Source organism: Aspergillus clavatus, genomic scaffold (assembly GCF_000002715.2).
Source record: "Aspergillus clavatus NRRL 1 1099423829791 genomic scaffold, whole genome shotgun sequence".
Lineage (NCBI taxonomy): Eukaryota > Fungi > Ascomycota > Eurotiomycetes > Eurotiales > Aspergillaceae > Aspergillus > Aspergillus clavatus.
In genome coordinates this window covers 1497473-1522766 of record NW_001517108.1, presented here as the reverse complement: position 1 = coordinate 1522766, position 25294 = coordinate 1497473, and the positions used below count along the sequence as shown (strand labels likewise).

General features: G+C 51.9%; 6 protein-coding genes across 6 annotated transcripts, besides 13 other annotated features; 2 read left to right on the top strand and 4 right to left on the bottom strand.

Annotated features, from left to right (window-relative positions):
* Window positions 1-710: 710 nt before the first annotated feature.
* Window positions 711-746: a microsatellite.
* A 16-nt stretch (window positions 747-762) lies between these two features.
* ACLA_072710 (alkaline phosphatase family protein) lies at window positions 763-3018 on the bottom strand (the record flags this gene model as incomplete). The annotated part of the gene is made up of 3 exons (XM_001275663.1): window positions 763-1187; window positions 1236-2499; window positions 2557-3018. 3 exons carry the CDS (start codon window positions 3016-3018, stop codon window positions 763-765), a joined length of 2151 nt encoding a protein of 716 aa, XP_001275664.1.
* A 1760-nt stretch (window positions 3019-4778) lies between these two features.
* ACLA_072700 (uncharacterized protein) lies at window positions 4779-5465 on the top strand (the record flags this gene model as incomplete). The annotated part of the gene is made up of 1 exon (XM_001275662.1): window positions 4779-5465. One exon carries the CDS (start codon window positions 4779-4781, stop codon window positions 5463-5465), a length of 687 nt encoding a protein of 228 aa, XP_001275663.1.
* Window positions 5466-5787: 322 nt separating this feature from the next.
* ACLA_072690 (uncharacterized protein) lies at window positions 5788-9381 on the bottom strand (the record flags this gene model as incomplete). Its single annotated transcript, XM_001275661.1, has 1 exon — window positions 5788-9381. One exon carries the CDS (start codon window positions 9379-9381, stop codon window positions 5788-5790), a length of 3594 nt encoding a protein of 1197 aa, XP_001275662.1.
* A 1627-nt stretch (window positions 9382-11008) lies between these two features.
* On the bottom strand, window positions 11009-12718 carry ACLA_072680 (putative HLH transcription factor (Hpa3); the record flags this gene model as incomplete). Its single annotated transcript, XM_001275660.1, has 4 exons — window positions 11009-11328; window positions 11385-11624; window positions 11703-12440; window positions 12505-12718. The coding sequence occupies 4 exons, from the start codon at window positions 12716-12718 to the stop codon at window positions 11009-11011; spliced, it is 1512 nt and encodes a 503-aa protein (XP_001275661.1).
* Window positions 12719-14547: 1829 nt separating this feature from the next.
* Window positions 14548-14605: a microsatellite.
* A 228-nt stretch (window positions 14606-14833) lies between these two features.
* Window positions 14834-14871: a microsatellite.
* A 1384-nt stretch (window positions 14872-16255) lies between these two features.
* Window positions 16256-16299: a microsatellite.
* Window positions 16300-16877: 578 nt separating this feature from the next.
* Window positions 16878-16910: a microsatellite.
* Window positions 16879-16910: a microsatellite.
* Window positions 16911-17105: 195 nt separating this feature from the next.
* Window positions 17106-17132: a microsatellite.
* Window positions 17133-17646: 514 nt separating this feature from the next.
* Window positions 17647-17671: a microsatellite.
* Window positions 17648-17671: a microsatellite.
* A 1677-nt stretch (window positions 17672-19348) lies between these two features.
* Window positions 19349-19388: a microsatellite.
* Window positions 19389-20269: 881 nt separating this feature from the next.
* Window positions 20270-20302: a microsatellite.
* An 846-nt stretch (window positions 20303-21148) lies between these two features.
* Window positions 21149-21175: a microsatellite.
* Window positions 21176-21667: 492 nt separating this feature from the next.
* ACLA_072670 (oxidative DNA demethylase) lies at window positions 21668-23633 on the bottom strand (the record flags this gene model as incomplete). Its single annotated transcript, XM_001275659.1, has 2 exons — window positions 21668-23399; window positions 23470-23633. 2 exons carry the CDS (start codon window positions 23631-23633, stop codon window positions 21668-21670), a joined length of 1896 nt encoding a protein of 631 aa, XP_001275660.1.
* Window positions 23634-23829: 196 nt separating this feature from the next.
* Window positions 23830-23849: a microsatellite.
* A 510-nt stretch (window positions 23850-24359) lies between these two features.
* On the top strand, window positions 24360-25157 carry ACLA_072660 (uncharacterized protein; the record flags this gene model as incomplete). The annotated part of the gene is made up of 1 exon (XM_001275658.1): window positions 24360-25157. The coding sequence occupies one exon, from the start codon at window positions 24360-24362 to the stop codon at window positions 25155-25157; it is 798 nt and encodes a 265-aa protein (XP_001275659.1).
* Window positions 25158-25294: the final 137 nt, after the last annotated feature.

The window sequence follows — 25294 nt, the reverse complement described above, 5'->3', positions numbered from 1 at the left end:
ATGAGGAGGAGGAGATTGCAGTTGAGAGAGGTTGATGAAATGGGGAAATTTACAGAGTAAGATGCCATGATTGCGCATTATATATAGCTTTGCCAGAAGTAAATGGTAGGCAGGTTCCCCAACGGCTCTTGTCTCTCAATGATCCGCACCTGCAGATCAGTGCTAGGCATCCACGCAGAAATGTGGTCATTTTCAGCCGCAACTTGACTCTCATGCACATCGACGACTGTAATTCAGCTGCAGCAATCAGTCTAGATGCATCAGAGCCTGATTGTTGGCCGAGCGGGCAAAGGTTCGGGCGTTTAGTGTGCTGAAAGCCTGAGTCATGATAAGAGGCGGAATACAAATATAGTCCCCTCAGTGATCCTGTGAATGTAGGGGTCTCAATTTAGAAACAGTAAACTGCATTTCAGCTGCCTTTGGACCAGCAGGTGATCTGACAGGGTTCCACAGTGTCTCGAGTCGGGCTTTGAAGACAGCTTGAGTGCGGCGATTGTTTTATTATTATTATTGACAGTTTGACACAGGTAAGGCTCACGCAAGAATCACATATCGCTTAAGTAAGCTGTATACATATTTCTCTTCTTTGCATTTGATATAGAGGAGTGACTCGTGAAGCAGCACAATTCAACACAAACAATGGGTATCTCTTATTATAATGATATCGACAATACAAATAATTCTACATCAGCCAAAGCTGTATACATGCCAAAAAACAAAAAAAAAGAAAAGAAAAAAGAAACAAATCCCAGATTTTGGCGTTTAGTCTTGCGGCGAAAATTTGTCCTTGACAGCGTCGATGACTTCGCCAGCCCAATCCTTGAATTCCTCGACTTTGTTCCAGAGGGTGCCCCACCAGGTAGGTCCCTTCTCGTCGTCGCTTTCCGGATCATTTTGAGGCTTGGTGTTGGATTCAGTCTCAGGAGGTGAGCTTGGCTGGACAACGACTGCGGTCGATGTAATCGATGGAGTCTCGGACAAAGTTGGTGGAGCAGCAGTCGCGGCAAGGTTCATGGTGCTACTGATCATGGTGCTGGTGACTGAGGGATCGGAAGGCTGCTCGATGACCGGTGCGTCCTCGTCAGAGTGAAGGCCTACAGGGCGCAGAGGGAGACGCAGTGTTCCATTGTTCGGAAGTGGTTCGACCCCCAGAGAATCGCAGATTAAATTATACACGTTGGTGTTTTCTGGTCTTGTTAGTATTGCCTCAATCGGAGGGAGAGCACACCACTTACGGAAAGCTTCGAGCCGGCTATTGGGTGGATGTGGAAAGGCCGGCCCCCGGGCGATGAAAATGGCGCGCATTAGAGGATGCTCATGATCGTAGCCATGGATACCTTTCGGGTGATATGTCTTTCCGGTCGTAAGAGCGTCCTGGATATCAAAGCCTGGTCGCTCGACTATCGCCCATCCCGCCTTGGGTATCACCCACAACGGGGCAATGCGGTCATTGCGAGTGAAGTGGTAGCGCTGCGGCATCATTTCACGAGTGTAAATCTCGACTGCATCTGCGTACTGCAGTGCCATATTCTCCAACTGATCTTGCAAAGTTTGGAGATTCTCGGGTCTCCTCGGACGAATACCGCGCAACGGCCATCCATCAATGCGATCAACCAAATCAAGATCGATAAAGTCATCCAGCTGTATGAGTCGCTCCGTCGTAGTGGATGCCATTCCGTGGTCGGAGACGATAACAAGATTGACGATGTCGGTCAGATTGCGGTCTTGAAGGCCAGATACCAGATCGGCCAGCATATTGTCGACCTCGATTATCGTGCTCCGAATCTCGGTGCTATTTGGACCATACTTGTGTCCGTCCGCATCCACATTGGGAACATAGGCAGCAATCAGTCGTGGCCGCTCCTTATCGACACGAGTTTCGGCCTCTGGACCGGGCAAGTCCAGAAGCTCTAGAATCCGATCGACCTTGCGTGAAAGCTTCTCCGAGTCATTGAATTTATCCAGATAGGTCGGATCTACGCCGCCAATGTGTGCTTCGGAACCAGGCCACATATGAATTCCAGTCTTCAAACCGTGCTTCTCTGCTGTCATCCAAATCGGTTCGGCGTTCCACCACTTCGGCTGCATGCTGATCGACTGGTTGGTGTAGTAGAAGTCCTCCTTCATGGCCGGATCCCAGAACGTGTTACCGACAATACCATGGCTCTCCGGATATAGGCCTGTGACCAAGGTGAAATGGTTCGGAAACGTGACGCTAGGGAAGCTGGGAAGCATGTACTGTGGAGAAACACCGGCGGTAACAATCGAGTTCAAAGTCGGCGTAAGACCGCGCTTGAGAAAGTCTGCGCGGAATCCGTCAAGCGAGATCAGTATCGTAGTCGGACCAAAGAGAGCAGTTCCGTTGGATAAAAAAGGTGTCGACGGATGTGACGAGCGAGAAGCTATCGAGGCTTTGTATGCACCCAGCAGGAATATCAAGAACAAAACCACGACAGCTGCCACGATCAACAGTAGTCTACCCCACGCTATCCTCCGTGGCTATAGAAGTCAGCTTCCAGACTTGTAATGACAGGGAATTTGCCAGAGAGCTCTTACCCGAACGTCCGCATAGTGCTTCTCCAACCGCTGATCCAGTTCTGACGACGAACCGCTAAGGAGAGAGGACTCCGACTCTCGATAACCTTCCTCCATCTCGTACATCAATTCACCACTTTCATCTCCACCAGCATGGCGCCTCCTTCGTTCCGCATCATGGGCTCTTCGCTCTCGAGTGCGCTCGTATTTTCCGATTTTCACGCTACTGCCGTTCGGACTGAAGATCCGTCGGAGACCATGAGTCGGCCCGCTTCGGGTCAACAACCTCTCCATCTCCTCCTCTTCGTCCAACACTGTGCGATCATGTTCAGCCAACTCTAGCGTGGTGCGCGGCCTGCGAAGGAATTCGTCATCCTCGGAGTCAGAGTCCTGCTCTGACAGCGACCGCAACGAGGAGGCGTCATCGTCGTAGTCGCCCGGGGAGAGGAGGGAGGGGCTCCGTAGATCAGGTCTCGGAGGCATGGGCAATCACGACCGTAGCATCCGAATGAGTCAAGGGTCAAGACATGGATGAACAGGTTTGAATTGATGTGTTATTCAATAATGATAATGAGAGATTGCGGATAGGAGGCGTTACCTTTACATCTTCAAGGCGCAACTCCATATGAAGACAAAAGGACCCCAATACGCCATTCCAGATACGGAATAGTGTTTATCTTCAGACTCTCCACCATTTGTCTGTCTTCAAGACTTCATCCCACATCTATCTGTCTACCTCTTGACGACACTTCACATTATCCGTATATTCAGCTGTTGAGTGCTTATGGAGCTGATTCGCTACAAATAACTCACCTGGACTCCTGGAGCAACATGATGAATCGAACTTGATGGATGCGCATCTGTTCCATCGGCTATGATGCTACTTAGTTCAGCAGTTGCCAGACCACATAGGATTCTGGACGCGAGGAAAGGGCCCTGAAGCAAAGAGCAAGAAAGATCCCAGAAGATAAATGGTGTCCCCAGGATTATTGGCAAGTCTATCAGACTCAATCACAAGCATGAACGCATTCAGGAATCCAAGCTTGATTCTACTCAGTTTGCTCTCCCGCAAAGGGACCTATCACTACTTACTGGAGATCCAAGATCATGCATCCACAATCAAATGAACTCCTTGTAGATGCTTGGATATACCCTCTTGTCTCCTAGAGCAACCGAGTGAATGGTGTACTTTGGAGACTCACGGAATCGGGCGCAATGAGCGATGGCGCAACGCAACCTTAAAGTGACATGACTGTCCGGCCAAACCCCTATCGCTATTCGCTACCCGTCTGTTTAGATCCATCTGCGTTCTATCTCCTAGACTGGCCAGTTCCTTCGGAGCATCGTACCGTTCTTCACCCCCCAGCTCTTGTGGAAGTGGAATTGAAAACGAAATGCACCCTCAGACCTTACATTCAAAGGTTTCCAACGGAGCTTCACTTTGGCCTACTACTAACTTGAACTGATTCACTTAGCTCTACTCGATTCTGTACGAGTCCTTGTGACAGTCTTTGACTAGCCTCCGTTGGGGGCCGCAGACGGGGGGCAATAATCAGTCATGTTGCTCAGGTCGAACGCTTGAATGCCACCACCATCTTACGCAAGTGCTTACTGAATTCATCCTGCAGACAATAGAATTGTTTGCTCTCGTGCTGTTAACAATGCTCCCCGCTTTCGGCAGTAGGCGCCCTTCGTTACCTTTCTGGGGAGTGTAGGGCAGGACTGGACCTGAAGCCGTCCCATCACGTGATCCCGCATTCCTCAAGCATGCGACAAGAATGCTGAGGCTGGGAAATGAGAAGCCTTCTCATGTGGGTTGACGGCTTCTCGGTATGGGAGCTGACATCTGGGGTCTTCTTGAAACGAGATGAAGTGCGTTCGGGCCGGTTTCGGCTCCCCCCAAAGCAGAGTCCTGCAACAGAATTGCCGTCGATGAGCATCCCAAGAATAGCGTAGTGACTGACAAAGGCGACGAAGATGGCGGCCCTAGTCATTAGATGAATGGATGGAAACGGCTTTGGTAGACCTTCGAGGTCTATAAGAAGTCCCCGACACTCCACCCTGAATCGAGGTAACCAGACATTCAGCATCGTTCTCCTCAAGCCATCAAGCATCTGTATGTGATATCCCAATCTCTTCCTTGACTACAAATCTTAACGAACTCCAGTTCCTCTGCAGCATCTTTGCTCTTAGCTTCCACTGTTTTTTCCCCCCATTAATCAACCTTCATACAGCACATCACAATGCGTTTCTCTGCTCAACTCGTCACTGGTCTGGTCCTTGCTGCTGGCACCGTCAGCGCAGGCCTGCACCAAGGAAGCTCGTACGAGGCTAATACCAGCACTGAGCTGGCCATCAAGCCTACTGAGACTGCTACCGAGACTGCAACCGAAGCTGCCACCGATGCTGCGACTTCCGCTCCTGCCTCCGCGGTCTCCTCCTCCACCTCGACCACCAGCGTCCCACTGATCCACCACAGCGATGCCACTTCGCACACCGAGGCCGCGCCCGCCGAATCCAGCGCTGCCGCCCCTGAGAGCTACCGTCCCGGTGTGCATGCTAGCGAGAACGTTGCCGCAACAACTGCCACTGCCACGAGCGCCGCTGCCGCCGCAACTGGCGCTGTGGAGTCCCACCCTGCTCCTCCCGCCGCTCAGACCAGCGTCCCGCTCATCAAGCCCAGCGCTGCCAGCGGCGCCGCCCCCGCCGCCAGCTCCGGTGCTGCGCGCAGCTCGACCGCCTCGCATCCCAAGTCCACCGGCTCCCACGACTATGTCGGGCAGCATAATAACAACGAGGAGGAGAGCACTGGAGACAGCGGCTCGGCGTCGCCTTCCACGGGCCTGCACCAAAGCCCTGGTTCCAAGGTCGTGCTTCCTGGCCTTGCTGCGCTCGGCAGCCTGGCCATTGGCCTGTTGATTCTGATTTAATCAATATCTTTTGTTTTGAAGGAGGAATGCGGAGGAGCTTAATACCAACCACATAAATCTTTTCGAGTCCGGGGTTTTTGTTTTGCTATTCGGGGATTTCCTTTTTGTTATGTATACAAGTCGGCATACAGGCGTTACAGGAGCTTCTATATCAAACCAAATCCACAAATTAATTATTAATTTAATAGATCCAAGTCCCGCTGGATCTTAATTATCCTAACCATCCCACTCAACCCCCAAAACGCCTTATCCTCTACACCATCATATATCATCTCATCGTGAACTCTCAATCTCACTCTCAGCAAATAGACTTTTACCACCCTCAAGATACAGCAACCCAATTCGCCCACTGACACGAACATCCCCCCGCCCCGCCGTCAAACCCACCATCCCCCAGATCCATCTCCCCCACGGAACTCAAATTAAAAAGCCCCGGGGCCGGGTTCACAATCCCCCCACCAAACCCGCGATCCTCAACCTGCAACTTCTTCGCCGTGGCGTTGACATGCAGCTCCTCCACCGCATAGCAATACACCATCTTGTCCTTGACGACGCCGCCGTGCCGGTCCAGCGTAACGGTAACCGGATAGGGAAACGAGCCGGGGCGCACGAAATCCGTCGCTGAGGAGGAAGGCGAGGTTGAGGATGAGCGTGGGGCGGAAGCAGAAGGAGTAGCGGTAGCGGACGCGGACGTGGAGGGGCTGGGGAGGAGGGACCTGCGCAGGCGCGCGGGCTGCGTCCAGATCTGCACGAGGAAGCGGGTCTGCGCCCAGGTGCAGCGCGTGTGTGCGGCGGGGGCGGCGGTGCCGCCGTTTGCGTCGCTGGGGTTGGTGGGATCGGGTTTGCCGGTGAGCGGGGCGGTGGTGGAGAGGAAGATGGAGCGGTCGAAGTAGGTGTAGAAGCCGTAGTGTTCTGTCTCGAGGCCACGGTTGTAGAGGCGGATAGGCTGGGAGGTTGGAAAGGGGTGGAGAGCGGCGGGGGCGGCGGTGCCGTCTGAGTTGAGCGCTGGGGCGGGGATGAGGGACTCGATGTCTGGGAAGGATGAGTTGTTGGAGCGGCGGGATAGATGCTGAGCGGAGGAGATCGGGGCTGTGGAGAGGAGGGTGAGGAAGAAGGGTGTTTCTTCGCCTGCGTAAGGCGTTGCGTTCTCGTCGGTGGTGTTGCCGAGGAAGGTCTGGTCTTTGACGCTGGGGGGAGGTGGAGATGGGTTGAATAGGGAGCTTGCGTCTCGGGCTTTGTGCTGAGGCGAGGCGACAGTCGTGCTGTTCGCATAGGTGCCGTTGCGGAACCGGATCTCGACGCGGAAGCTGGGCTGGTTGGCCGCGTAGGGCTTGTTGTCGGATTGCTGCTCAGGCGGGAGAGCGCAGCTCCAGAGGCTTGACGGGGTGATACACCCGGAGTTTTGGTCCCGCAGCTCCGAGCCTGCGATGGTTGCGATTCCCGTAGGCATCGGCGGATAGCCGGTGAGGTTGAGCCACTGTGACTGGACGGGCATGTCGTCACCTTTGCGGGTCAGCATAATCGCCAGCACAATGGCAACCGTCACGATCAGCACAAAGAAGGTCGTGATGGCCATGTACCAGCGCCGTCTCAGGCGTCCTTCTCGCCCGGGTTTCCCAAAGCAGCCTTTTTTGCTGAAACAGCCTCTTCCTCGCCAGAGACCGCCGGCTTTCCTGCCAAGGGCATCTTCCTTCTCCAACCTTCTTCGTTGGCCCTCGATTCTTTCCCGTTCCACCCATGGATGTGTCATTTGCTCTCGAGTCACAGGGGCTGGGCCCATCCGAGGCGGAAGTTCTGGAGATGCAGTGCGTTGCGACGCATAGACAGGCGCCGGGCCAGACGCCATGTCCGACAGTGGGATCGATCCGCTTCTGACTGTAGCTTGCTGTAGACCAGGAGATGTAGGGTCCGGCGGCTGAGGATGCGCATAGTTCGGTGGCGGCACCACGATATAGTGAGGAACTATTCTCTCCAATGGAGCGACAGCTGCTGGTTGAACAGGCGTGGGAGCTTGAATGTGAATGTTATTAACCGCAGGCGCAACGGTGTTCGTTGGCTGGAAGAATAGATGAGAGTCTTGCTTCTCCGGCAATCGCTCCGTCACCCAAGGGGGTGGTGCTCTGTCGTCGAGCTCCGGCAGCGGTGAACTTCGGGGGCTCTCTTCAATGATCTCCTTAAAGGCCTTCTGCTTCTCCTTACCCACTGGCGAATCAGGTGCATCGCCCACAGCCGTTGAGCCAGACATTACTCGAGCGCCAGAGTGAGACACACTCTCAGCGCAGCTCCTCGCGCCAGGTTGGGGCTCATTATCCTCGTCGTCAACATCAATAAGCAAGTTCTTTTCGTTACTCGGCGGCTTCGCGATGGCGTCGGCAAGAAGAACGGGTATCTTATCCTTGGGCGTGATTGAACAGACATGGTTGATGCATTCAAAGTACGGTCTTCCGCTGAAGAGCTCATGCGCACACGCCTGATAGTACTCAGCTGCTGCACCCTGGATCGTACCCCCGGAAAACATAAACGACGATGCCTCCTTTTCAGTGTCGAAACTGCGCTCAAACTCCTCAGATTGCGTCGCACTGGCATCTGCGAAAGGATTGGTAGGCGTATCTTGCCAGTTCACCTCTGCGCTTCGAGTGGCTGCGGCTGTCTCGGGGGTATCTGGCGAAAAGTACGAGACTTCTTTCTCCCACCACTCATCGCTCGAGACTGTGGAGTTGGTGACGATCGTGGGGATGGTCGGTCTCTCCGTCCGCGTTGGGGTTCTAGCAATCGTGCTCGAGCGCCCTAAGACGGGGGAGAGAAGATACGTCCACCAGCCCTGGGACTGGTGTCGGTTGTAGTCCGTGAGCACACTGAGTCGATCCTGGCCTCTCCTCGAGCTCTCAGTCGAATACGACCGCGCACGCAGGCTCTGGCGTGGGCCGTCATCGTCCTCGAACACTGTGCCCGTCGAAAACGAGCGTTGCCGGCGCGTGGAGATGATAGATCCCCGCGGAGGCGAAGATAAACGCGGGCTGCTATCCTTGGCCTCCACATGCGAGGCCGGTATAGCAGGGACAGGAGGGATGTCGGGCCTGGCACTTCCAAGAAACGAAGTTCGCGGGGAATAGACGCTGGACGCTGCCCTGGGTCGGTGGAGCTCCGGCGCAAGTCCATTCCAGAAACTATCGTCTCTCGCAGGTGTGACCACAATCGACGGCGTTAGAGGTGTGCGCTGGCTCTCCGCCCTCTCCAACCCCCTCACTCCCCCCTCCTCATTTTGCGTCTCTATCGACTCCTCAATGGGCACCGAGTACCCGATCATGATGGGCCGGTCCGACGGCGACAGCTCATCCCTATACTTCCTCCTCAGCGAGCCGATCCGACTCGGCCCAAGCCACGACAGCCGTCTCCTCCCACCTTCACTCTCCCCGGGGAGCCGCTGGAACCCCTGCGCCGCCGGCCCATTCTTCAAGATGCCTCTGACTTTCTGCGCGGACCGTTCCTTCTCCCGCATCCGCGCCAACACCTTCAGATCATGCAGATCCACAAACGCAGGGCGCGCCTCCCCATCCCGGTTCTCCTTCGCCAGGACGCCGAAGTCCGTCACTAGGTTCAACCCGACTAGTTTCTCTACTTTCTTCGCGGCCGCGCCGCTGCCCACGCTGCCATTCTTCTCCGCCAGCCCGGCATCGAAGACCCGGATCTCGCGCTCCACGGACCGGTCGCGCTGTGAGCCTGTGAACTCCGCTTTCTGGGAAGGGTTCTTCTCAGCCTTGGCGAGGTAGTCGAATGGACGGGAGCGCTCCATCTCCCTGTCTTCGTCAGAGGAGGCGGCGGGGCTGGCGATCTCCTCTGTGATGGGTGAGGAGAAGGGGAAGTTGGGGATCTGGGGGATGCGTAGCTGCATGTCTGGCTTAGAACGAGGGGCCATGGCTTTCTTTTTTTTTTGTTTTCTTTGCTTTGGCTCACTGCGATGCAGAGATGATGTAGAACCTGAGTAGACGGTTGGTTTTAGACTCGACTGACTTTTTGTCTTGGTTGGAAAGCTGGATCAAGGATGGCATACCAATAGCCTCAAGGACTCAGTTAGGCGATTGCAGAGGGTAGAAGATGCACTCAGTGCCAGATGATCAATGAAGAGAAGGTTTGCTGGAGAATGAGAGTCCTCAATGGGAGCCAACAGAGCTGTGAATAAAGAATGATAATAGCTGGAATGAATGAAAGTCTCTTAACAAAGAACACAATCAATGAGCTGGTTGTTCTTCATCACCTCATTCACAATAAAGAACCAGAGCCAGAGTCAGATATCCTCCTTCTATTCCCTCAAAAGAAGAGGACTGCACAAGACGAAACAGCTGTCGTACACCTCCCTTCTCAAGCTTGAAAAAGTGAGAGAAAGAGGGAGAACAAAAAGAAACAATCAGCAAAGAATCTCTGCAGAAGTCAGAATCCCAAATCACAACACAAGATGAGAGGATCATAATTCGCCTAAGCTCCCAGTCCCAGGTAACCCGATCACCCAAGGGTTTGATCTAGCCATACTCGCCTGCAGATACATCAGTCAAATCTCCGAGCTCCATAGCTGCTACAGCTACTGTTGCGGTTTCGACTGCATGGACCGCCTTGATTGGACAACAACGGACAGCCGGGTTCTGCAGGACGATGCTGAAGATGGTGCTTTGGTGATTCGATTGGGTCGAGGTATTTGGTCCTGACGAATGTGTAGCCGCCGAGGGAAGTGGGAGATCAACCGGGCGCTTAGAAGGACTGGCCGTTGGCATCGGCGCCAATCAGGCACGGATTCCCAAAAATAGAGGCAGACACAGGAAATCAAATTCAATGGGTGACATTTGTTAGTCATTATTGTGGTGCAGAAGAAGGGTCGCTCAGTCTAGAATCTTGGAGGAAGGAGATGTCGCCCGGGAGGCGTCCAATGTCCTGTACAATGACTCAATCCTGAAGGCATGGAATTGCGCTTTTTGAATTCTTGTCCTTCTCATTTGATAGTACATAAATACCGTCACATCCGTCAGTCGGGTCTTCCCTCATTTCTGACGGTCAGATAGATGCCATCAAATGGGTCCCCATGTCCATATCCAATGTCTCGACGTATCCCGTCTCCCATGCAGAAACCAAGCAAACATGCCACGATGCAAGATGACAATAGGTAAAAAGAAAACAAGAACGAAGAAGATGATGAATCTGAGAATCCACGGTGGGAAAGAGAAAGGTATTCTGTCATAGCACGTACACGTCCAGAAAAAGTGCAAACCAAAAGTCCCAAAGAAGAGGAGAAGCAACCGGGGTATGAATTGCCCACAGCAGAAGTGGTAAAACAGGCAATAGGTAAAAAAATCTCGCTCAGAACAAGGTAGACCACCCGAATCAACTCTACAGGCGAGGAACACACATGCGTGTTCCTGATCTAGGACCCAGGACCCAAAGGGGTAAGAAAAGTAAAACAACCGTTGGCGTCAAGTATAAATCGCCGGTATGTTGAAGGCGAAGGGATGCATCAGAAGACATGAGTGGGAAGGCCCTGTAGATGGTCCACCGGATTACCGTCGTTCATCCGTATATTGCACACCCTGCATTGGGGCCATGGATCCATTCACAAGTGGAGGTAAGGTACGAGGTTGATCTTGCACCATAGTAGAGGCGGGAGGGTGGTAATTGGAAAAGACCGGGCCATGGGCCTGTCCGTTGGCCTGCGGACCGCCCATCGGATGATGCTCGAATATTGACGGGGGCCGAGATTGCCCTGGAGCTTGCTGTTGGCTGAGCTGAGAGCGCATCTCCTCGAGCTCATTTCTCAAAACATCATTCTCGCGCCGGGCATTGCTCAACATCTTTTCCAGCTGTCCGATATATTCAATGGCTAGGACGGTATTAGTGGGATGAGAAGAAGAGTAGGGACCGATGTGAGCTTCGTACCTCTTGTCAGAGTCTCCCATTTACTGGACTTGTTGTTCTGGCTCTGAGGAAGTCGCATGCGCAATGCCTCGAAGCAATCCTTCATCTCGCTTCGCCGTTTGCGCTCCGCCAACTTGTGAGTCACTCGGAGCTCCGGTGTGCGACTGTACGGGGTACTATTGGAGGGTGGCTCGGGTTCTCCGAGGAGATTAGTAACCTGCTTATGCTGCAGGGGATGATGATGCACATTCTGCGGAAGTTCTACCGAATTGTCAGTACACAAGCTCAATACCAGAATACGTTCCTTAATATTGCGCTGCAGGAGGGCATTTGACCTACCATGCTGTCCACGCGGCAAGCGTGAGTCTGAATATATACTACTGGCTAGCGAATCAGCAGTGCTTCCTTTTCTCGAGAATGGATGCGGAGCTTTGTCGTTAGTCGACGAGATCGAATTAGACCGTGCTACATCCGGATCGGGAAACGCGTAGGCAAGACCGGCCGTGGGCGCCTCCGCGTTATAGATCTCAGAGCGTGGATTCGATGAGATGGCGGGAGCAGTGCGGCCAGCCGCAAACCCACGGTGCTCGCCGGCTCGCGGGCCTAGCGGCGAGAGAGGCTGCCCCCCAGAGTAGCGAGGGCCTCGGTACGCACTATTCATGTTCACATCCATGGAGATTCCCCGCTCCCTCTGCAACCCGGACACGATCGACGTCTGCGAGGCGTTCGTGCTGTGATAAGGCGATGTGGGGTTGATAGCTAGCGAGCTGATCCCCTGGTTCATCCTGCTATCGATACTGCTGCGCCGCGATTCAGCTGGCTCTGCAATGCTACCACGTTGAGACGGGGCGTCGAAATTCTGATTGATGGAGGGAAGTGCTGGGTTGGGTTGAGAGGCGAAGTTGGGCGACGGATGAGCGCCGGCGGAGGAGGGTGTGTTTGCATTGGAGTGGTCATTGGGGTAGGGAGACCGGTCGGAGACTGAGCCTCGATTGGGAGAAGGTTGGGAGGAGGTAAGGAAGGAGAGAGAAGGATAGTTGCCGGTCCCGTTGGTCGCCGTGGAGTAGGTGGAGGATCCTAACGTGTGGTTGTCAGTACTGGGATCACCAAGCAATGCCGCTGGCGAGCAGAGAAGCCTCACTTTTGCTCTGTGGCATCGACCAATTACCCGAGTCCCGCTCTATTGTGTTCAATGAAGCGTTCCCGGGTGACTTCTCTGCGGGAAGGGTGATATTGCTGGACATACTCGCCGTGAGAGTGGATATCGAGGGGAGCGTCTGCGCCGAGGTCATCGGAGCGTTTTGAGGCCCCGTCGTGGTAGGCTCCCACGGACGATGGGTGAGCGTGGTCTCCATGATGAAATGAGAAAGGATTGAGGAAGTGCTAGCGGCAGAAAAATTTCGTGCTGGTCTCTATAGATTGGCTGAGTCTTGTGATACGTCACGTCGGCCGTCCTATCTCATAGTTCGAACAGCTGGTCAAACGGAGGAGTCGATAGTGATAAGCCGTTCGTTGTGTCTTCCTCCTCGTCTTCGTGCTGATCGCGATATATTTTCGAATGGCGACGTACTCTAAAGGCGACGGATCTGCGAGAGTTTGTATGCGACAGGTAGGCCGGTTCGGACTCAATCGACGAGGTTGATTGTCCTGTTGCGACAAGAGGGTCCTCTGCGAGGTTAAGACTGGGCGCCCACAGTCGCAATACTCATATCAACTCAAACGATAAAATATCACTGCTTCAATGATCGATTTCGATCGAACTGGTGTGAAGACCCCTGAAACCACAGTCCCGGCTCGGCGATGCGACGTGAAAGGGCAGTACCTCAACTGGCGCAATCCGAGCGCTCGGCCAGCACAGACGATTGAGTATGAGTACAGGAAGGTTGAAGACCACGCGACAGAATGGCTTGCGCAGTACAAAAAGGTCTGAGGCAAATCGGAAGCCGGAAGGTTGGGAGAGAACAAGGAGATTGTCGGACGGGTGGTTGCGTCCAGATGGGCCGTTCGTTTGTAGTCAGAGTAATAATGTTCTGAATGGTCGACGGGAAGGACAGGAGGAGGAAATGGTGGGAGAGAAAAAGAATACGGGCAGAATTGGCTGGACCGCAGTCGTACAGTCGAGACCCCTAGTACACCCAAGGGAAAAGAACAAAGAAAACACGAGTCGTCCAGACTAGAGAAGATTTGGGTACTGATTTGTTGCCAATATCACATCAGTTTGATTCAATAATGATCCATGTTAAATTTTTTTTTTTTTGTTGTTGTTGTCTTGGGGAGGGACACGCAGAAAATCAATGGGGATTCCAGGATGGAGCAGCACCGATCTTTCAAGCGATTGCACAAGACGTCAAGAGCTTACCTGTTTAGATATTGTCAGAGGACATAAGTACTGACGACTGACTAGGATCGTTTCTAGTAAGTACAGCGTTTCGGTAGATAGCAAGGTCGGTGCCGTGGAACGTGGCACGGAGATTGTGAGACTGAACAATTGGGCAGGATGAAGTAGAGAGGGAGGGCCAGATCCGCCGTATATACTCAGACACTAAATCGGAGGATGCAGGCGATAGGCAGAGAGGACGACGAGCCAGAAGATCAAAGAAAAGAGAAAAGAAGAAAAGAAGACAAGGGGAGAGGAAGAAGAAGGAGAAAAAAACGAAGGAGACGGAAAGGGATGTTGCTGTATCTTCTGACTCGAAAATTTGGGGCGACAGAACCAGACGAGACCAAGAGTCTAGTTTTGAAGGTCGGCCCTCGTGTCTCGACTCTCGATCCGATGCGAGGTGGCTAGTATCTAGGCTGTAGGCTAGATAGATGCTAGATAAATAGTGGTCGTTAACTAACAACACTCCAGCGGGAGCTAGTCAACTATTGATGGGTAGAGAGTAGAGACTAGAGCGTTTCAATGGAGAAGGATTCAACGTGGACAGGTGGTACTGACTACTACTACTACTACTCCTCCTCCTCCTGACTAGTAGTAGTAGAGGGAAGTACTGAGTAGGGAGTAGTGAAGAGAGAGACGGTGACTGGAAGGGAGTGTGTGTGTGACTCGTGAATACTGATAGAAGGGACAGAGGAATGTAGATAGACAGACAGCCGACTATGGGGCAGTTGGCCCGGTTGGATAAAAGGCGGGGAAACGGCAGAGCTGATTGATGACTGCAGAAGATTATCTATCTAGAAAGGGAAAAAAAAAAAAAAAAAGAAAAAAAGAAAGAAAGAAAAGAAAAGAAAAGAAAAGAAAATATACTACGTAGAATAATCAACAGAAAAAGGAAGAAAAAAAAATAAAAATGAAAAGAGAAAAGGCAGGAAATCCCTGAATAATAACGCCAGGGGATGGAGAGTGAAAAGACCTCGTGGTGGACGGGGAAGAAACGCGTGAGACTGACACCAAAAAGGGAACAATAGAGAGAGTCAATCATAGCCATAACCATCCGAATGCTACGACAAGCAAGGAGAGCATGGCAAAAAAATCAAATCAAATCCAATAAAATAGAACCAAATCGAAAGGCAGCAGGAATGATGAGATCGAATCATCGAACGATCCGAGAAGTAGCTACTAGCTAGATATGGCCTCCCCCGATCAGAATGAACCCTGGGTGTGTGTCTTAAAAGTTAAGAATAATAATAATATCATCATCCATTCTTCGCACTGTGGTTAGTACTAGCAGTAGTAGCCGCCCTTTCCACTTTGTCAGCACAGAGCAGATCAATCAGCAAATCTGCCTTCGTTCTGTTGATCGACGGAGTTTCTCCAGACGGAGTTGAGCTTCGCCATCTATACTCCGTCTTCCATACTTGGTAAGTCTATGTACGAGTTCCTCAAATCCTACTGGGATACCAGCACGACCATGACAAATGCAACACAAGCAAGACTCTATTGACGGAGTGGCTTAGCTATCGACGGACCATGTTCAGCAGGATTCTGTGTATAGTATTATATCTAATCTATCCTCGTCCTCCTAACTCGATAGATATTTATCAGCGCCGAAATATCTAGGTTGCAGTGGTCAATCCCACTCAAGCACCGACTATCCACAAAGTACAGCCCACAGGAACAACTATCAACTCGATAATCCTGCTCCGTCACAATCTGCCTTTTTCAGGTCCGGACCAAAAGCACCGTGGTCGTACGTTTTTCCTATGACCAGCTCAGGCATGGACCATGACCATACAGACAGACCCATGTGCATCAGGCACAGCGCCACCACCCACGAGGCAAAGCACTTCAGCCTTTCAGGTGACAACAGGATGATCTAATCAAACCGCTGCAGAGGGCTAAGCAATAATGACCCAATATTGGCGTTCGGATGAGGTGTGAAATCCATCCTAAGAGTCCAAGCTGTCAGGTACACTGGTGATTGGCGGGTGTCAGCGTGCGCTGTGCTGAAAAGAGTAGTAGACTAGGGGATGGACGCGGCGTTAAGTTGCTTCCATTTCGCTGTGAAATGCATGATAAGATGATCTGCAGCGGTTGATCCGATCAACTCGTACGAGTGTCTGCCTTTGCGTCTCTATCGAAGTCCTTACTACCGAGATTACTCTGAACTCCCCAACTCAAGAGTCAAGACTCAATGTCTCTGCGTGCTTCGTTTAGATACTCCATGGCACTCTCTCAAGTATATCTGTTATTGATTCCGACCAGGACTAGAGAAGCTATCCTAGGAAATACTCACGTAGATCGTACCCATCTGCCGGACTTGCCCTGAGTTCCGCTTACAAGCTACAATCCAATCCTACAATAATAATGTTCGCTGTGTCTGCCCCGCCATCCCAGTGAAATCGAGATCGATTATGAGCTCTTCCGACTCCCGAGTCCCGAGTCTCGACCCTCATCCCTTAATCCTTGGACGCCTGACTTCTGAGTTCTGAGTTCTGGCCTTGTGGGCTCGACTCCACGAGACTCCACGAGACTCCACGAGACTCCACGAGACTCGATCGAATCCAAAGTCAAATTGTATTGAGCTGAGAGTGAGAGTTGACTCCTAAGTTCTTGTTATTCCTTAACTAACCTCTAGGCCTAGGAAGGCTGATGACCAAGCACTTATCGAAGCCTTGCACTGTCCTAAAGCAGCCTAGTCTATCCGGGAAGTGGGGCCCATCATGAGAATGGATTGCCAATCTATTTCCGGGCTGGCCAATCAGGGCGTGTCATGCAGTTCGTGGCAGTTAGGCCAGCTACAACCCTTGATGGGCTGTGGAAATTGGAACTTGGCTTCTTAACTAGTATCTTAAGATGGATACCTACGGAGTACTACAGTACCAGGGGAAAAAGGAATAGAGGAAAAATTCCGTGGGCCTCCAGGAATTTCCGGCATTCGGAGTCAAGTCCAACCCATCACAGTGGGTGAAGAAACAGCATGCTTGTCACTTGGGAAGTAATACAAACCCAAAGGACTGTTCCAAGGGAACAGTATCAGTCATTGCATCATCCAGTAGAGTCACTGCATCATTCATGAAAGCTCTTCCCATACTAGTAGGTACTCTTCCCTTGTTCGGTATCAACGACCAGTGAAAAAAAAAAAAAAAAAAAAAAAAAAAAAAAAAGCAAACCCCCAAGGATCTGAATCTCCCGATATTCCAACTGGTGTCTAACAAACCAAACTACTTACTATCTAAGGGCTACTACTCCGGTACTCCGTTATAGTAGCGCAACACTGCAAACTGCAGAACGTAAAGTACCTCTGTCAAAACTGTGACTGAACTTTCACGTGGCTGGCACACTGCACAGACTACAGAGAGCACACACACACACACACAAACACACACTGAACGATCGTCCTCAGGGGTCCCACGCTGGGAAATTGCCCGAAGTGGCATAAGGGCGAAGAAACCTGCAGCCGATATTTTGCTGGCGGCAAGGGTGTAGGTTGAACTCCGGCTGGGAGATACAGTGATACTACAGTGTACATACGGAGTATACAGTACATACGACATACAGTAAGTAAGTACATGGGTGGTACATTAAAACATATTTGGGGGCGCTCCCTTGCAGTGCAGCAAAGGCTGTTCAAAGTCATTTTTGGTAGCTCAATGATGTCTGATGTCTTGAACCCTTGTCTATTCGGGGAGGACTACGTAATCTTGAATGTGTAAAGGATTCCTATGATCCTCCTTTTTTTTTTTTTTTACCTTTTCTTTGAATCCTCCGATTGTCCCTATATGAACTCTGAGGACCTTGACTTATACTCCGTAGAGTCCGAGGAGTTTCAAAGTGTGATGACAGCGGCATAAACAGCCGGGCGGATGCACCATTGACCGGGGGACAAACCAATTCCTCTCAATTTTATTTTATTTTATTTTATTTTTTTCCTCTAAAAAAAGGGGGATCTAAGAACAAAAAATCATAATGATTATAATAATATCTACGGAATAATAACTAGATGGCCTTGAAGAACATTGCCATGATGACTGGAGGGAAGATCTTGGCGGTGGTACAAAAGGTCTCACAATTTTTTCCCACGCATTTTTTGGCCCAAGAGGGCCAAGAACACATGCCTTGGACTTTCCAGCAACGAACAGACACATGGCAACCATGGTGGATAAGAATGAGTTTCTGCTCGTGGAATGATCGCCGCTAAAAACTTAACTGTCAACTGTGACAAGAAGTCTGTGTGTCTCGGAGTTGGGGAGTCTCGGCGTCAGACTACGGAGAAAGTCACAGGCTCACAGCCCTCTCTCGAGTCCGGATGGATGTAGCTTACTGCATTGATGGAAACCTTCATTATTAGGCATCCTCGTTTTCTTTCCTTTCTGTCTCTTTCAAAGACAAACAAGCCCATGCACAGATTGTGATGGATCGACTCTGTATCCTGACTCTACTGTTTGGAGTAATGATATGATCATTATTCATTCCCGCCTCTATGGAAAACGGAGGATGACCAGCATAGCATGCTGCATTCCATGGGCAGGGCATGGATCTTCCTGCTAAACGCACTCTTGGGAGACTTGTACCACATAGCACGACTGACTCCATCCATCATACTTCCATACTGGCTTATCCCTTGCTCACCCACTCCTACTGCGTGTCACTGCATCGCTGTATACGGCGTGTCTGTCACAGCATGTTTTCTTTTTTCTTCTTTTCCCACACACACACATACACATGGACTGGGATAATAATACATTGTGGCGTTGGTCCTGGTGGTTGGTGGCTTCACCGACATCCCACCCGGTCAATCCCTTGCTGTTGGAGCTGCTGAAATGTCTGGCCGAGAAGCTAAGAACACCTTCATGGATATCAATGGACATAGTCAGCACTTCTGGCTTTCAGCACAGAGACAGATGACAGGACGAGTCAGTCATGCGAGCTGGAAAGATACTCCGTACTCAGTACTCGGTTGCGGCGGTCCTGACTTGCTGACACTAACAGTGACAACTTCCAAGCACCAAAACAAATTAAATACATAAAACATAAATCCTCCTGTAGTTAGTAGTAGTCTATCTATCTACCTAGACAAAAAGGGCAAATGCGATACACGACCTACTTCGTATAAGCTAGAAAAATCATCCCGTGCGAAGCATGGCGGATCCCCCGTTAGTCGTCTCCATGCGTCAAATCAGAACTTAATAATATGCCCTAACGAGGAACGCCAGGGTAGCACTCGGAAGTATCAGTTTTATATTGCCTATGCCGTGTCTGTTGTCTGTTTGATGGAATGTACTGTAACCTGAATAAGCTGTATGTCTGAATCCCACTCTTCAATAATATATTGAGACTCGAGACTGAGAGTCACCAGCAGTGATCTCCTGGTCAGTTAGTGAGTCAGATTGAAGAACCAAGATCGACTCTATCAATCCTCGGTCGTCCGCGTCCGCGTGAAGAGTCGGTTATATTCTACTCTACTACGTACACATGCAAATGCAATGACCCGCTTTCCCTCTCGATACTTCCAAGGCAGTCGTAATCCCTCTCACCTTGCGTCTCCGTGTCTTACGGATAGCTGCACACCACACAGAGCCTGGGTTGGTATGCGGGGTTGTCTGTGTCTGTGTCTGTGTATGTGTATGTGTATGTGTATGTGTGCTATCGCTCGAATCTCAGCATAGAGCACAACTAGGAAGTTACAACTTACAAGACTACTGTAGGTCTGACTGCTAGTAGTAGTGAGCAACTTAGCCCTTTTACCCCCCCCCCCCGGTCAGCATCTTCCCACCGGAATGGAGTGCCTGATCTTGATTGAGGCCATGTCGAAAAAGTGGCGTGCTCGACTCTGCTCTGCATGCCCTGGGCTTGTGGGTGATTCAGGTCCAATGGTGCAGATTGTGCTGTGCTGGAGATGTGTGACAGAACAGGGATGTCGTGACGAGTTAATATAAATTTGAGTCAATCAATCAGGCAGGCAACCTTTTGTTTCGTTCATCATTCAGTTGCTGAGCAATATGAGCTTCCTAGGCTACGCACTCACCCTCTAGATTCTCCACCCAGTTTGGAGTATGGATACTCCTTCCAACTACTCAAGTATCTAGGAAGTAGGAACTAGTCGTTCGGCCTCTCCATCTTCCCCTTCATTCGTATCGAACGAGAAAGAGAAACGAAAATAATAAAAGAAAAAAAAAAAAACATTGATGAAGAGTGGCCATTACCATTACCACCACCGAGCCACACAATTGGCTCAGACAAGCCCTTTATCTATCCGACACAGAATCCCTGCTTCTACCTCTACCCTGAGTCCACTTAGATTCTTGTTTTTTGGCGTTTTCTCGCGACGGAGTTCGAGTCTTGTTGTCCGAATTTGTCATTTCTCAGCAGTCAGCACTCAGTTCCAGCCCAGCACAACGGCTAACGCTACTGAGTAGTTTGACAGTCACACTCACGACTCACATTATAGCCCTCCCCTTGTCAGTCAGGGCGGAGGGCAATGGGGACGGGGGGGTCGGTTTGACGAATCCAACTACTGCAGCAATGCCCATGCCCATTCCCATGCCCATGCCCATGCAGTATGCCCCATGCATGGAGCCATGGAGTCATGGACTACCTACGGAGTAGGTACTTACTAGGTAGTGAGCAAAGGCAAGCCGATTCGAATCGCGAGTCCCTCAACCCTCCAAGACCACCCCCCTTCCTTCCTCCACCGCCAGAGGGGAGGGTGCTCGCTTTCCATTCCCATGGGCGCGCGGCGCGTGAGTCTTGCTTCGTCGCGCCGTCCCAGTGATGAGTCTCCACCGTATGAATTGCCGGCTGCCGCTCACTCCCAAGCCGGGTTTGCGAGCTGAGACTGCTGACTGTTGTTGACTGTTTCACTTGCGACGCAACGGGTGGCATCTAAAACTACATCAAAGTCTATCTACTATTCTACTCCGTGGTTTCTAGAGTCGGGAATAGGTAGGTTTCCCTCCCCCCCGGTGGCGCGCTTACCTCACACCCTCTTTCCCAAACCCTCCCCGCCCCTCCCTTCTCGCTACGAAGTTCAGAAGCAGCAGCAATCATCTACCAGTGTCTCACTCTCATGTCCCATGCATGGGCCATGGCCTATGGGCATGTCTGCGGGCGCTTCCTCGCCCCCCTCCCCTCCCCGGTCCATAGTCATCTTCAATTACTCATCATCCGTAGACCAGGGATGTTACTACCTAGTACCTACGGAGTAGTACCAGTTCAGCTCAGGCGTGCACAGTCCGGAATAGATAGCCGCCGGGGGCTTCTGGGGGGGGCAAGGGGGCATGGTTATCTGCGGGATGATCGGTGCTGTGGTGCAGTGCTGCAGTGCTGGGGACGCGGAAGCGGGATTGCTGATATGGGTGGATTGGTGGTGGAGTATATACCATATGCAATATACATATCAAGAGCTGTTGCTGCTGCTGCTGCCGCTGCTATATTCGTTGTACAAGCCTGCGGGGAAATTGTGCTGAGTGAACCCTCAGGTCAGTATTGCATAATAACTGGTTTTTCGTTAGTAACCAGGTCAATAGAAGATGTATTATAGTCATGGACCCTGAGGAGGGTTTGTGCTCTGACCCATCTCTGCTCTGTTGAGAAGACATCGGGACATACCGAATAGTTGGTCTGTTTACTGTAGATGAAGTAGATGAAGAAGACTATATCAAGGACTGTGGCCTGGCCATGCTGCTGCAGCCCTTGAGGGCATATTGTGTTGGCCCAAGCCACGAGAGTCTGTATACGAGTGTGAAAATAGGAATAGGCAGCCATATTCATCAATCTGCTACTGCTGGTCGGCCCCCGTTGTCGTTGGTATCCAGCGCTTGATCCCTGAAACGAAAGACCGGGGGATAAAAGGAGGGGGGGAACAAAAAAGAAAAAAAAAAAAGTATGTACAAAATGCATGCATCGTTAGATCTTTCCGAGTCTAATCTTCCATGTCCTCGTCTTCGCCCTCGTCATCTTCCTCATCCTCATCGCCAAAGTCCACCCCCATCTCGCCACTGATATCCCACCGGTCGCCCTTGGCCGCGGCACTGACGTACTTGACGAACTTGAGGGTCCCGCTGTCGCGCAGGACGATGCTCAGCCGGTTCCACCCAGCCGCCGTGCTGAAGAGGATCCCGTCGTCCTCGTCTGCCGCTGCGGACTTGTAGATCGCCGCGTCGCCGTCGTCCTCGTCGTCGCCGGCCATGTAGATCTCGTATCCGCCCACAGCGGGCTCGTCGGCCTCGTCGGCCTCCTTGGTCTTTTCTTTCTGCTTCGACTCGCCCTTCTCCTCATCCGCATCCTCGTCTTCATCCTCGTCCTCGTCACTTTCCTTTTCCCATCCGGGAGTGGGCGTGAGGCCGAAGGTGAACTCCAACCGGGGCTCTTCTCCGTCGTAGCCGCTTGCAAGGGTGTAGTCCTGTCCGCGGCGGAAGCGGCGGGCCAGAAGGTTGTAGCTGGTGATATGGTCGGCGCCGGTGATCAGGGCCAGCCATTTCCGGAACGCCGGAGACGGGAACAAGTCGTGCAGAAGCTCCTGAATGGGGGTCTTCTGGTCCTTCGCGGCGGTCGAATGCTGCTGGAACAGATAGCGCTGCTTGTGCGGCGGCCGAGCGACTGTCCACTCGGTCTTGGCTTGGATCTCGTCGGAGGACTCGGGGAGCTGCTGCTTCTCCTGCTCTTCGATGTGGGCTCGCACCTTGGCGGCGAACTTGTCCGACAGGAACCGGTCGAGGTTGAGGGATGATTCGTTGGAGAAAGTCTCGGACATCTCCTCGGCGATGTCGGGGGTCAGATACGACGGTGCGATGTACTGGATGAGGAAGTTGAGGTCCGACTCGCTGAACTCGGAATTGGGTTCTTCTTCCACCTTGGCCTTGCCCTTGCCCTTGACCTCGGGCTCCTTTTCACATTCGACTGGCTTGGGCTGCGGCAAATCGTAAATGTCACCGCGACCCTGCAGCTGCGCCAAACTGCTGCGCTCCGCCAATTTCTCCTCCAGGCCCTCCTCGTATCCATCCTCTCCTTTCTGCGGGATATGGAACCATCCGCTGATGGCCATGCGCACGCGCTTAACGGATTTATCCTCGCCCTCCTTGTAGTGATACACTTCCTCGACGTCATGGAAACTTTCACCAGGTTGTACAGTGAAGAAGCTGAGCTGGTTGAAGGCTGGAGGAATGCTCAGAGTAAAGTCCGGGCTGGGCACTTTGACGTCCTCGCCGTTCACGTCCTTCTTGGTGGTAGTAGGGTACAAGCGGAGCGCACCACCCCATTCTGCCTGCCACGGGGTGTCCGGGTCCGTCAAATAAAGAATATAGCTCACACGTCTGCTTCCAATCACATCATCGTGGCACAACAGGTGGCATCCCTCGTTGTAGATGTTGATCGCCATGTCGGTCTTGCGTCCGCTCAACTTTCCCGAGCCGGTCACGGCCGACAGGTACTCGCGGAAGCGGGCAGAGTACATAGCATCGCGGAGCTTGAGCAGGGAGGGCAGCTTCGACAATGAGGCATCGTCCAATCCGTCCAGATTTGCCAGATCGCCGGACTGGAAGATCTTGTAGATGTCGGTTTCCTTCTCAGTGAAGTCGAGGTGCTGCTGGATTTCCTCTCGCACCGATCGCAACAGGGAGGGCTCGATCAAGGGATAAATGACTCCATGCTTGTAACTAATATCGCCATTAGTATCCATCAAGTCTGTGCAAATAATCAGAATGCGTTGCAAGCGTGGAGACATACGGGCCGGACTGAGCATATGCCTTGGTATACTTCTGTTGCTCAGCGGACTTGAAGAGACCGTCGCGGAAGCGCGCAGCCACTTCCTCGCTCGACAATGCTCGTTTTTTCGAATCCGGATGGCCATTGCCATTCTGAATGTCTCTTGTGTCGGCCTTGCGCTTCATTTTGGGAGGTTATATCAACCGCTAGCAAGAAAATGACCAGCGATTTGCTCAACGCCGAGTGGAATAAACTGTTTTGCTTCGATTTTTTTCGCGACTGTTTAAAGGCGGTGAGGAAATCGGCCGCATTCATCAGGCCACCCATGATCAGGCCATTCATCTCTCAGGGCGATCTGTCGTCGACGAGATCCGTGAATAAATCTATCTATCTATCTATCTTGATACAGAGTGTTAAAGGACGAAGAGAATAATAGAAGATTTGATTATGGTTGTCATTGTGTTTAAGGTCGCATGGGAGTTGAATTTCAACATCTCAACGATGTACAGATGCATGTTTATAATTCCCGATAGATTCAATAACATATCTTCATCACAGCAGAGCCTGTTTGGCTGTTTACTTACTTTTCTGGTCCACATTGCTTTCACTGAATATTCAGACTCAGAGAAGCCATCTATATTGATCTTCAACCCACATGCTGAACAACAGCAATAGCTTCACTTCCATCACATCCATCTGCTCGGAGATAACCGAATCAGGCAGAAAGCAACAGACGTCATCCGTGGATAGTTTAATCCCCCGGGTCTCATTGTTCCCCTGTCTTTACAACCAGCGACCATAATTCTGAACTCCTACTCGGACACTCCCCTATTCTAATTTCTCATCTTTTTTCCATGCTTGACTACTACCAATAACACAAAGACAGGCAACTTGATTGAACCATCTACACAATGCCCTCATCCCCAGAGAACCACGAGCATGATGATCGTCCAGGCACTCCGCCCCGCCCGCCATATTCCCCAGTGACTCCAGTTCTCTCACATCTCGCCCCGACCAACATCTCCGCCACCCTCAATGGGGCCTCACAGTCACAAGCTCATCCCATCGCTCCTCCAGCAAAGTCACCGTCGCCGACTACACCAGCTCCTCCCAATGCGTCACTATCGAGCTTCCCAGGCGTACTTGGACCGGTAGTCTTCGGCCAAGAGCCGGCGCCGGTGCCCATCTCGGAAAGCGAGAATCCCGACGCGATCGCGCTGCGATCCGCCATCTCCGTTCTCCAGCTCCAGAAACAGCAGAGTATACGAGATATCCAGGCGCTGGAGAAGTTGAAGAAAGTCGCGGTCGCGGACCCAGAGGCCTTTGCGCGCGAACTGGCCGCGGGCAACCTTGCGGTCGCGAAGGACCAAGGGGGGTTCGTCAATTTCACACATAATGACAGTGCGGCGTCCCGGAATGGGTCGGATGGCTCGATGAAGGAAGTACTGGCTGATATAGGACCGATCCCAGCGCCGCAGAATGTCGTGCGGATGCCACCGGTCAACTGGGCCAAGTATCAAGTCGTAGGGGAGTCGTTGGACCGGATGCACGAGGACCAGCTACGGCGTCCATCGCCTGGGGAGCCGAGACGCCAGGATCCCACGCAACGGGCGCCGGAACATGTCATTGCCTCGCCGTATCGACCGTTGGTAGATAAGTTGGAGAGTCCAACACAAGTAAAGGGGGGCAGCAAGAACAAGAAGATCTGAGGAAGCAATGTTCATTTCAGAAAACTAATCGCTATTGTACATTCATCGGGTGATCAAATCGATCAAAGTCATAACGCATTATCGTTGACTCGTCATGTCACATGCAGTCGTGGGCAAAGAACCCAGAGGTACACCAG